This window comes from Nelumbo nucifera, chromosome 4 (assembly GCF_055504915.1).
Source record: "Nelumbo nucifera cultivar China Antique chromosome 4, China Antique-T2T, whole genome shotgun sequence".
NCBI lineage: Eukaryota > Viridiplantae > Streptophyta > Magnoliopsida > Proteales > Nelumbonaceae > Nelumbo > Nelumbo nucifera.
Genome location: NC_142652.1, coordinates 72,855,362 through 72,867,795, shown reverse-complemented (window position 1 = coordinate 72,867,795; position 12,434 = coordinate 72,855,362). Strand labels below are relative to the sequence as shown.

Sequence of the window (12,434 nt, the reverse complement as noted above, 5' to 3'; positions counted from 1 at the left end):
TGCCAAGGCTAACACTGATGTACCGCCAAGTTAGTTGGGGTAGCTTGTCTCAACTGCCAGGGTGAGACCTGAGGTACATGTAGTGTGTGTTTTCTTGAAACCCTAAACCAGACCAAAATTTCAGTATTGCCCTAGACCTTGGAGATAGATGGTCAAAACTGGAATGTTACACTTGACCCCTAGACTCAATTATGATGTTGCACTAGGTGTCGGATTGGGCTGTCTTTAATTTGCCAATCAGTGAGATTTTTAGAGGGTCAAAACCTAGGTATGTTGGGACAATCCGAGAATAATCTGAGTGAGTGATCATAGTGACAGGATCAGCTCCTTTGTCGGACAAAGTGAATGATCGGGGATGCACTCTCTCTGATGGAAACCTAAACTGCCAACAGTTGATTTCAACCGTTAAAATTTGTTTTTCAAAATATATTTATCTAGATAGATATATATATATATATATATATATATATATATATATAGGTTTCAAAATGTTTGCAAAAGGTTTTAATTCCCGGGATCCATGTGAATAAAGAGTGCAACACTGCACCTTGCGGCCGAAAGAAAAGTCCTCTCTTGTCGGGTAGTGTTTGATCATTATGGGCTGAGAGGTTAAGTGTAAGACCATTGAGGGTTATACTTGATGGGCTAATCTTGCATCTGTCCATAGTACTTGGGCCTTCATAAGATGGCTGGACCCAATGACCATTTAGTGTAAATGTTGGGCTCATTGAGAGCCCATAGTGATGAACTCAGTGGTTCACTGTATTCAGTAGTGAATTCGGCCAAGCTGTGTAACAGAGGCTAGGCTAAACCCATGTGGCTGATGTGTAGAACAATAATAGGGTCCCACGCCATACAAAAAGAGCTAAGCTAGGTAGCATTAAAGTGGAAGTGACCATAAAAACTTAATGGGCATAAAATCCCATTTCGAACTGGGTTAATTAGATTAATTAAATAGGAGCGGATCTGGGATTTGGATCAGTAGATAAGATAAGGGATTATCCTTATCTACTTAAAGAGTCTAGATCCAAATAAAGATTTAGATCATAAAAACGCCTAATTTGATTAGGAAGGTTGATCTTTATCTATAGATAAGATAAGGGATTATCCTTATCACTTAAAGAGCTCAGATCCAAATAAAAGATTTGGATTAGGAAACTCTTGATGGGATTAGGAAATTTTCTCTTTAAGGCTATAAATAAGAAAGTAAGGCGAACCTCCAAAGATACATTCGCTGAATACAGAGAGAAGACAACACAATTAAACTACACTTGCCTTCTACTCTTTTTCTTCATATTCTTGCTGCCCCACGTTGTTGATCTCTAGTTCTTGGATTCGATCAAGATTGGATCTTGATATTGTTTCTTGCGAGAAAAACAATCTAAAAGTTGTGCTCACTGTCCTATTCGATTCTTGTTGAAGAATCACTAGTTCTTGGTGAAGAACTACCTGTTGATCATGTTTCACCCTAAGTTGTGTCATCTTTAATGGAGGGAGGATTTGGTACTCACTTTGGGCGTGAACACCTACGTTGGAAAGAGCATTCTTGCGTAGATTTCATATCAGGTATATCCTTCCCTTAATTTGGTTTTAGATTTGATCTGTTTTGGTTACAATAACGAATTTTGAAAATGTAGTTTTCTAAATTATGAATAAAATTTACAGATGGAAGTAAAGAAATTTTTGAAATTTCGCCTAACCCTCCTGCAGGGTTCGGCCATCCATATGATGGATCTCCCATGCCTTCACTTACTTCTCTTCTTCCCCAAAGTAAATTAACTACTAAGATGTCATTTAAAAAGTTTGCTCAACTCCACTTCTCTTCTAAGAAATCTGTATATTATACTTGTGGATCCTAATCCCAAATTTTTGGGGTCAACCACACGAATGTTATCCCACCATTGCCCTCTTTCAAGATTCACGAACCATGCTTTCGTCAAACCACCAAGTGTTTATATCTTTTCTCACCATGACCACATTTTATTTCTCCTTGCTCTTTCATAGCCATTTTTACTCACACCCCAAGTCTCCTTACTGATGAGCATAGTGTCTGTCATCTATACAAATAAGCCAAGTGAAGAGCAAAGCAAATTCCAAATGATGTCAAAAGGTGAAAGTTGCCTTGGTTCAAAAGGAGCAGCTTGGTATTGCAAAATAAAATCCCCTCAATTGAACATCATCTAGGGGAATTTAGTCCAGGGACAAAGAGGGAGTGAACGCCTGGACAGAACGAAAAAGGGGAATGGCAGGCTATTGAATCTGAATTCGGACTTGGCAGGAACAAAGACTACTGAATAGATACTTATACAATATTCCTTACATTCACCGTGCAACATTAGCATGTCTAATCAGTGGCTTTTGTTGACTTCAATTCATTACTAGTAAAATATTAATAGACATAGTGAGGAATACAAGTATACAACAAATCTGCTGCTCATGGAGAGGGGCTGGCTATTGTTATTTGCTAGTCGTCTGCCCATCTGACACCATGTTTTGCTCCGAGATAGTAAGCTCCTACAGGGCCTCTGCCTCCAAACTCATAGAGCTCTGGGGCTATCTTGTTCTCATCTATCTCACGTAGAACTGGAGTCAGAATATTCCATACAGCTGCAAGCTCGTCACTTCTCATAAATAAATGGTTGTCTCCATCAATGACATCCAGAAGAAGATGTTCATATGAGTCGGGCACATCCACATTATACCTAATAAGCATATATCGAGTAATGATTGCATTAGAATATCATTGTCAAGATTTGAACATAAATTTAAGAATTCAAAGGCAACCAAGAAGTTAAGAACTTACTTGTCCTTGTATAGCAAATTCAGTTCTGAAGCATCCAGTTGTAAGCTTAAACCTGGGATCTTATTGTTGACTTTGACAAGGATTGCTTCATCAGGAACATCCCGTAGAATCAGTTCATTAGTGGAAAGTGCAATGTTATGCCCAATGCGTTCACTATAGAGGTTTCCTGGAACTTGGTGAAACTGGATTCGAATCTCCACTCTGCATGAGAACAAATATAGGTAAGAAAATTGAATCTGGTGAAGTCTGGAAATACCAAATCTGTGCTATTGGAATTTAGGATGGTAAATTGGTGTTTTCAGAGGACCATCAGAAGCTGCAAATGCAGTGTCAAGACCCACCCCGTGCACTAGATTTGGAATGTCAAAGATCATTCCATCACAATGATGGAACCATACATGCATACGTATATATATGATGGAACCATCCAAACAATCCTTTTGGGTTGAGCTTTGTGCAAACTACATGGAACACAATCAGATGGTTGTCTTGGTATAGTTCATGGCTGCCCCCAGATATTTCCTACATGACCCTTCAAGTGACAAGCTGTATTGTATGACTCCAGAATCCAGATCACCTGCCTACAAGAACACTACCCACTCCTACCCATAAAACACTACCTCCGTGTATTGGGAACATCATTGTTCCTGTATGCAAACTACTCTCACAAGATAACAAAATAGGCAAATGATTGATTTTGGAGCCAGAGTATTGGATTTTTTCCGATTTACATATTATTTACAGGTCTGCCCTGAGAGTTGACTTGTCTAATCATAGATCAGTTTTGTTTAAAATTTCATAATTGGCTAAGAGTTTAGGTTTAGGAGTAGCCAAGTTTTCAACCCATCACCCAGATGTCAAGATGGTCTGGTCTAAAACCAAATCCGTCAATTAATAAAAGTCCATTGACTTGGTCAAAATCCATTGACCTAAACATTTAGATCACTGAACAATTCAAATAATTTACTGGTTAACAGATCAAACTGTAATGAAGCAATATTTGTTTTGAAAGAAAATTAAGAAAATAAAACTGTAGCAAGACAAATTGAGAGAATAAAAATAGGAAACATTTTTCGCCACGGCTGCAAATGCAACTCTATATCTATGAAAAACATAAAAAAAAAGGTATGGCTTATTTGAGCCATCAATTTTATGTCTAGAAAATGATAAATGAAGGAAATGAATGAACAGTGCTTATTTGAGCTCTTACAACTTGTACTAATAGTGGTGATTGATTCTATGTACCCCGTTTTCTCTGTTCTCCTAATTGTGCAAGTAGCATTAGAGCCATCAATAGCCCCATAAGTTCCTTTATCAAAATTTCTCAAGGACTAGAACTGATCTAGCTAAGTTTCTTTCATTTTCAATAAATCCTGAAATTTTCCCATTCCAGACAGTTTCATCCTTTTGTCCCAAACCATCTCCAATTGCTCCTATTCTTTATCACACCAAAGTAGAATTTTTGTCCATTTTGTGCGTGATGTACTTCACACCCTACCGAAGTCAGTCATCCTTTTGAGGGAACTCCAGCTGATGATTTTACTGACAATTGGATCTCTATTATTTTTTGGGTCTATTTGGTTCGTGGGAATAAGGGTCTGGAATCAGAATTAGAATCCAACTGTTAGGAATACAGTTATCTTTACCACTTTTCAAAAAAAAAGGCAGCCATCCTTTAGAGTTTATTCAAAACCTGCCTACAATTTTTTTTATCAATAACTTCAAATTCATTAAGGCAGTAAGGGAAAATTACAAAGGAGGAGAGCTAAAATCTCCCAACTCTCCTCAAAATAATAAAGCAGAATTACAATTGATCCCAAAACAATTGATTTCTTCCCACCCCTTGTTTTGCCAAGGCATAGCAAAACCATTAGCTGTCTCTTAAGTCTTAACCCAACTAACTCTCACATCCATGTCTCATGTCAACCATTTAAATTTCTTCCTCTCATTGCTATAAGTCCATAGTCCATCTTCTTCCTTTTGCAGCCATCCCACCACCAGCTTTGAATCACCTTCTATAATCAATTTACTGATGCTCATGTCCTTTGCTCTTTGCACTCCTTCCACCATAGCCAAGACCTCAGCCCTTAATGAATCCCCCTCACACCCAGAAAATAGACCAACAATGTTGCCGTCTTCATTCCTGAAAACACCACCAATACCAGAGGGAACCGGATTCCTTGCACTACTCCCATCAAAGTTCAGCTTTATGAAACCATGAAGCGGAGTAGACCAACCAAGACTAGATACATACTTATGGTGATCTGAACTAGCAACTTCCTTCCAATTTCTTAAGATGTCACTTGTTGAAAAATCAACCAAGAGCTCTGAGGATTTTGCCCATTGAAATGCCCCAACAGTGATCGACAATGGTTTCTCTACTTCTTTCCTTATCAGAAAATATCCGTGCATTCCTTTCTTCCCAAATAGTCCACACTAAGGCAGTTCTTACACACCTCCACAACAACCTTCCCCTCTTCTTAGGCCAACTAAAGAAGGTAGAGGCAAACAAACTTTGCAAATTTGGTGGAGGGGTCCATCTACACCCAAACAAAGAAGAAAACCAATCCCAAATGGATGAGACAAATGGGCAGGATATTAATAAGTGATAGTGAGATTCTCCATTGGCCTTGCAAAGAATACACTAGTGTGGGGATAAGCACCAACTTGGTCTTTTCTTTTGGAGTAAGTCGCAAGTATTTATTCTTTCCAAGAACACTTCCCAACAAAAACCTCCTATCTGGGAGGGATAGGATAATAGGACTATTCCATACCTCCTTAACAGGAAAAACTTGTCCTACACTATCAAAGGATTGGGTTAAGACCTTGAAAAAGAAAGCACAAAAAGAACCAATAGGGGATTGAGTCCAAATCCAACTATCAGGTTTGGAAGGATCCAAGAAGACCCTCCCAAGTAAATGAAGCAAATCTAGGATATTGTTAAGTTCTGAATCCCTTATACCCCTTCTAAAACCCAAATCCCAATCAAAACCAGTAATAGAGCTAGAAGGAACAAGAAAAGTGGAGACAGGTTCGTCTTTGTATCTTGAGAGGACGTACAAAGGGATTTGATCTTTCAAAGCAGTATCCCCCACCCACACATGTTTGCAAAATTTAATCTAGTTGCGAGAACATACATCATGCCTAATACATGGAAGGAAGGTGATGCAGTAGGGCTGGAACAAAGTAACACAAGACAGAAAGAGAGAGGAAGAGAGAGTAGAAAGGGTAGAGAAAGAGAAAAGAGAGAGAAATCCCACGGAATCACTCAAAGGGGTCCTAGAATTACTCTAGGGTTTGTAGGAATCACTCCATACAGCAAGAGAGCTCTTAAGAAATCTTCATTCATTCGCTTCAAAAGGAAGAAAATACATCTATTTATAAAGTGACATGTGTGGCCTGGAATACTGTTCACCATAATTACAAAAATGCCATTCCTTGTCTTGTGCATCAAGAAACACAATAACTTTCTATCTACCAGTGCAAACAAACTGAAAATTGAATGACAATCACTACTAAGCTAGAGGAACAAGATGTTATAGCCCAGGGCCAACACAGGACTAGTTAAAATGACGAAAATACCCATACTGTAAATACAAAAAAATTAAGAAAATTCCATATTTGATTCTTCAGCTCCTGCATTATTCTCCCTTGGTTCAAAAAAACTCGTCCTCGAGTTTTGAAGAACTTGAGGATGAAAAGTTGATGTACCTCAATGACAAAAGGAGTAGTAATTCCCATAACTACTTCAACATACTTGGGTTGTACAGTAGATGTCACACACAAAGCTATAAATGGATATTGAAAGAAATGTATGTCTGAAATACTGCCTTCCATAACCTTCATTGTTAAATAATCAATAACATTAGCTTCTTGACCATTTGCATCACCAATCAGCCTATCTTGTGGTCCCCTTGGTTATCACTATGAACTTTCATATCCAAAATCTCAACTACAGCATTTGGAACTTTCCTTCAATCTCTAGTTGAGAAATCTCTATCTCTATGTGTCCAGCTCCCCTTGGTTATTCAGCAAAATCTTGAACTTCTAAGGTTCTACCATTATTGATGTTGGTGAAACTAGTACTATGTCAACTTGTAATTCTTGAATTGGATCCAGTTGAACTTATAAGGTAAAGTCATGACTTACTTCCTTACTAACATCTACTACAACCAACACATTTGCATCTTGTCCCACTTCTATCTCTTCTTGATCATTAACCTCAAGTTGACCATGGGTGTTGGAAGTTCCTTCTTCAACCATTCTAATCTTCTCTTGGCCTGCACTCTTTTGATCTTCAATGTTTACAATTTCTATAGGTTGAAATTCTTCATTCACAACTTTATCTCTAGGAGGGGCATCGACATGCAAGAAATCATCTTCTTTATCTTCAACTTTGTACTTTCTTCTCATTGGCTTCAAATTCTTTGTTGTAATCAGCTGCTTCTTCTCTATCTTAAGAGTTAATTCAAAGGCATGATCTAAGTCATAAATCTGAATTGTAGACAATTCATTCTTGATATCATCCCTTAGTCCATTCATAAAACAAACTGACTTGTGCCTTTCACTTTCTGTAATGTCACATCTAATATATAATTCATCAAACTTATGCATATATTGAACTACAGATAGCATATCTTGCTTGAGATTAATCAACAAAACATATAGATCATCATGGAAGTATTGTGGAATGTACTTTTCTTGCAAATACATCTTCATCTTTGCCCATGTGGTAATAGGATATTCACCTCTATTTTCTAGTCGTTGCTCAAGAGCTTTCCACCATACTCTAGCAATACCCGCAAGCTTCATGCGTGCAAATCTAAATCTTTGTTTTTTAGACATATCATGCCAATCGAAGTATTCTTCTAGTATAGTAATCCAATTAAAGAATGCTTGTTTGTCTTCATCTCCTTTGAAATTAGGCACTTCCCTTTCTCTTCAACATTCTTGAAAAACTTACTCCTATAGCCAATGTTACTAGATCTACTTTCTTCCACCAATTTCTCAAGTAAATCAACCATAGACCCTTCATATGGTTCAAAAACCCTATCATCATTGATTCTAGACCCATGAGATTGTTTAAATGATATCCTAGGCCCACAGAGTCGGACACTGTGTGAGAACATGGTGACTAACCATTAGCTCTAATACCAAAACTGATGCAGTAGGGCTGGAACAAACTAACACAAGACAGAAATGAGAGAACAAGAGAGAGTGTAAGAGAGAGAGGGAAGAATAGAGATGGAGAAAGAGAAACGAGAGAGAAATCCCAAGGAATCACTCCAAGGGGTCCTAGAATCACTCTAGGGTTTGTAGGAATCACTCCATACAGCAAGAGAGCTCTTAAGAAATCTCCATTCATTCATTCATTCACTTCAAAAGGAAGAGAATACATTGTCAACTTGGATCAAAACAGAGGAGAAAAAGTTGAGAGTGAAAAGGGTGTGTTCTGTCTTGAACCACACGCCCAGAAATATTTAACTTATATATGAGATAATACAATGTTATGGAAAAAAAAGTTATGTCCTTGTCCTACAATAAATGATAAAACAAAAAATATTGTACATAAGTTACAACATAAAAGGGCGGTCCCAAGGGACAAAAAAGGAAAGAAGATGTAAGAGACATAGATCAGTCTCCACACCCCCCCTCAAACTGATGCTGAGGTACGAACATCAGTTTGTCAACTAGAAACTGGTGGCGAGCACAAGTCATAGCCTTCATGAATATGTCAACAAGATGAAGGGCAAAAGACACATGCGGTAGAGATATGTGTCCAGCAGAAAACCGATCTATAGTGAAGTGGCAGTCAACCTCTATATGTTTGGTGTGCTCATGGAAGACTGGGTTGGATGCAATCTTGATAGCACTCACATTATCAGCATAAATAGGAATTGGGGATGACAATGAGATGCCAAGATCATTAAGAAGGGCTCTCAGCCATATAATCTCACTGCAGACGGATGACATGGCCCTATACTCAGCCTCGGTAAATGATTTGGAAACAGTCGGTTGCTTCTTGCACTTCCAGGATATAATAGAGTCACCAAGAAAGACACACCAACCAGTAATGGAGCGTCTAGTGTTTGGGCATCCTGCCCAATCAGCATCTGCATATGTAGATAAGCTAAGCGAAGGAGATGTAGGGAAGAAAATGCCATGTGAAAGTGTTCCATGGATGTATCTGATAATGCGAAGAACTACAATCATGTGCAGTTTTCGAGGAGAAGAAACAAACTGGCTTACCACTTGAACCGCATAAGAGATATCTGGACGTGTCATGGTGAGGTAGATTAGACTACCGACAAGTTGTCGATAAAGAGTGGCATCTGCTAGGAGGTCCCCATCATCTTTCGAAAGTTTCAGATTCATCTCAAGAGGTGTGCCAACCTGTTTGTCATCACTCAATTTGCATATTTCACAAGGTCCATCGCATACTTGTGTTGATTAACAAAATACCCACGGGGAGAGTGAATAACTTCTAAACCCAAGAAATAAGTGAGATGACTAAGGTCATTCATCTTGAAAGACTGACTGAGTAGCTATTTCAGAGAAGAAATACTTTGATTGTCATCACCGATAATAAGAATCTCATCCACATAAAGGAGTAGTAATGTAATTCCTTAGGGACTCCTCAATATGAACAATGAATAATCTGAAGAGCTCTATGTGAATCCTGCATTGTGATCACTGAACGAAATTTCTCAAACCAAGCCCTAGGGGCTTGTTTAAGACCATACAAGAACTTTTTGAGTCAACATACCGAGGAGGAATTGTCATAGTATCCCGGTGGAGGCTTCATATAAACAGTTTCCTTGAGGTCCACGTGCAAGAAAGCATTTTTGACATCCATCTGATGAATTTCCCAGCGTTTAATTGCATATATGGCCAACAACAGACGGACGATGGTCATCTTAGCAACAGGGGCAAATGTCTCATCATAATCTATCTCGTACTCCTGCTTGTACCCTTGTGCCACCAAACGTGCCTTGTATCTATCAAGACTCCCATCGGAATTGAGTTTCATTGAATACACCCACTTGCTTCCAATAACAGAGGCATTTGGAGAAGCTGGAACCATATCCCAAGTATCATTATCCATAAGAGCTTGGAGCTCAATATCCATAGCTTCTTTCCAATGCGGGATAGCCATGGCCTTCCGGTATGACGTGGGAATATCAGTGGCAGACAAAACAGCAGAGAAGGAGCTATGGTTTGAAGGAAAACCAAAGCGGTTAGGAGGACGAGAAATTCAAGAAGAGTGACATAAAGGAGGATTAGAGGATGGTTGAGGATCACTGATAGGTGCAGGTGTACTTACAAGATCAAGAGAATGATGAGAACTCGGTGGCTAGAGATGATGGATCAGCTTCTAGTGATGAAGGGGGCAAGGCGATAGGAGCTGGAGCAGCTAGCCTCTTTCGGAAATAGACACGAAGCAACTTTGGAATGGAAGATGAATCTAAAGAACTTGCAGAGTCAAAAGAATGCAGTACCGAAATGGAAATAGCAGGCAACTTAACAATGTGAGCAAAAAAGGACATGTTCTCAAGGAAGATGACATTGCGGGATACACGAACTCAATGAGACTTCGGATCATAGCAAAGGAAGCCCTTATGATCAAGGCTATATCCCACAAAAGCACACATTGCTGATTGGGGAGTCAGTTTTGTGCGTTCATGTGGAGGAAGATGAACAAAACAGACACAACCAAAGACATGAAGAACAAAAAAATCAGGTGAACGGTGAAACAAACTTTGAAAAGGAGATGTATTATGCAAGACAGATGATGGAAGAATGTTAATAAATTACACGGCAATGCTGGTTGCCTCCACCCAAAATGAAGTAGGAGCATGGGAATCATGAAGAAGAGTTTGAACTATGCTCAGGATATGTCTGTTCTTGCGCTCTGCCACTCCGTTTTGTTGTGGAGTGCCAGGACAAGATCTCTGGGATCGTATTCCATTCTCTCAAGAAAATTTGAAAATCTCCATCAAGGTATTCACCCCCCGAGTCTGAATGGAAAACCCCAATGTTTGCATCAAAATTGGTTTTTGATTTTTGCTAGGAAGGATTTAAAGGTAGAAAAAACTTCAAATTTGTTTCTCGAGAAATATATCCATGTAAAGCAAGTGCAGTCATCAACAAATGTAACAAAATATTTAAATCCCAATCTGGAAACAACTGAAGATGGCCAAACATCACTATGTATTATTCTAAAAGGAACAGAAGCATGTTCAACAACTGAAGGAAAGGGTAAAACATGACTCTTACTCAAGCAACAGGAAATGCAAGCCTATCAACATTATTAAAAGAAGTAGCTTTAGAAGAAAAATAACCATTACGAAACAAAGATTCAAGTTTATTTGCAATTTTGCTTTAGGGGTGCCTAAGACGCTTATGCCACAAGTGCCATACATTATTTCTGCAAATAACCTCAATACTAGGAGTGGTAGTAAGTAAACAGGATATGGATGAATGCCCCGGTGTCTTTTCAAATTCCAAGGCAATAGCTGACCCAGTCTACACCTCCTCCCTTTCACCGTCCCAGTGCGCTGGTCCTGTATCAAACAGCCATCATGGGAAAAGGAAACAATGTTACCATCCTCAACTAGCTGACTGACTGAGATCAAATTAGTTGTAAGTTTAGGAACAAAGAAAGTTTTAGGTAGATGAAAACAAGAATTAACAGATGTGGTTAAGGACAAATCATTGCAACCAACAATATCTAGTTTCTCTCCATTAGTAGTAATAATGTGTTTATTCAAGGATTTGGGTTTAACAAACTGACCAGTCACCAATGTGAACCCCCGTCATATGGTTAGAGGCCCCGGAATCAATGATCCATAAGTGGATAGGAGAGGAACCATGATAGGATGACTCACCCGAAAGACCGATGGCTGAAAATGCAGAGGAAATAGATGAGGATACTAGCTGCCACATTCTTCTTCTGTAAGAGTCCCAGAATTTTCATCCATTCCAGCTGAAGTTGTACTTCCTGTGTCTGTACCTTCAGTGGTTGCCTGGAAAGCCTTGTGTTGATTCTTCTTAGAGCTTGAACCATTCAAGAATAATATGTCCATGCTATTTGTAGTAGGTGCAGAAATTTTTCTTCCGGCAATGTGAAACAACATGTCCATATTCCTTGCATTCATAGCACCGTACACGAGACAAGTCCTTCTTGGGCTTGGATTTATTCATCAAAAAGGCTGTTTGTTCCTAAATCAGATTTCGACCTCAAGGTGATTGAGTAATGAGTCTAGTTTCCTCCTTGAGAAGCTCCCCCAAAACTGTGTCAAGTGTGGGAGGAGTGCCCCTACTAAGAATGTTGGATCTCTTACAATTTCATATTCAGGTCTCAAAAGCATCAAAAAATGCATGATTTTCCTCCTATCAAAGTGTTCTTTCAGATTTTTGATGCAGCAAGCAGAGGTGTTTTCACCCAATATGAACTAATTCATACTCCGTCCACAAGTTCACAAAACCAGCATAGTACTCTTGTATTTTCTTCTTACCTTGACAGTAAGAAAATATCTCTGTCTCTATCTGATACTGACGCGAGATGTTGGATTGTTGATACACCTTTTCCATCTAGGTGAACATCTCACTAGCAGTTCGATAACTTCTC

General features: G+C 38.9%; 1 protein-coding gene across 1 annotated transcript in view; it reads right to left on the bottom strand.

Moving 5' to 3' along the window:
- Positions 1 to 2,271: 2,271 nt before the first annotated feature.
- Positions 2,272 to 12,434, bottom strand: part of G6PD4 (glucose-6-phosphate dehydrogenase 4) — a 28,126-nt gene continuing 17,963 nt past the window's right edge. Inside the window, exons 11-12 of the mRNA XM_010278209.3 lie at positions 2,804 to 3,004; positions 2,272 to 2,702 (exon numbers count right to left, since the gene is read on the bottom strand). Of these exons, the coding sequence (XP_010276511.1) occupies positions 2,465 to 2,702; positions 2,804 to 3,004 (439 nt within the window). The 3' untranslated portion in view covers positions 2,272 to 2,464. The remainder of the gene's footprint in view (positions 2,703 to 2,803; positions 3,005 to 12,434) is intronic.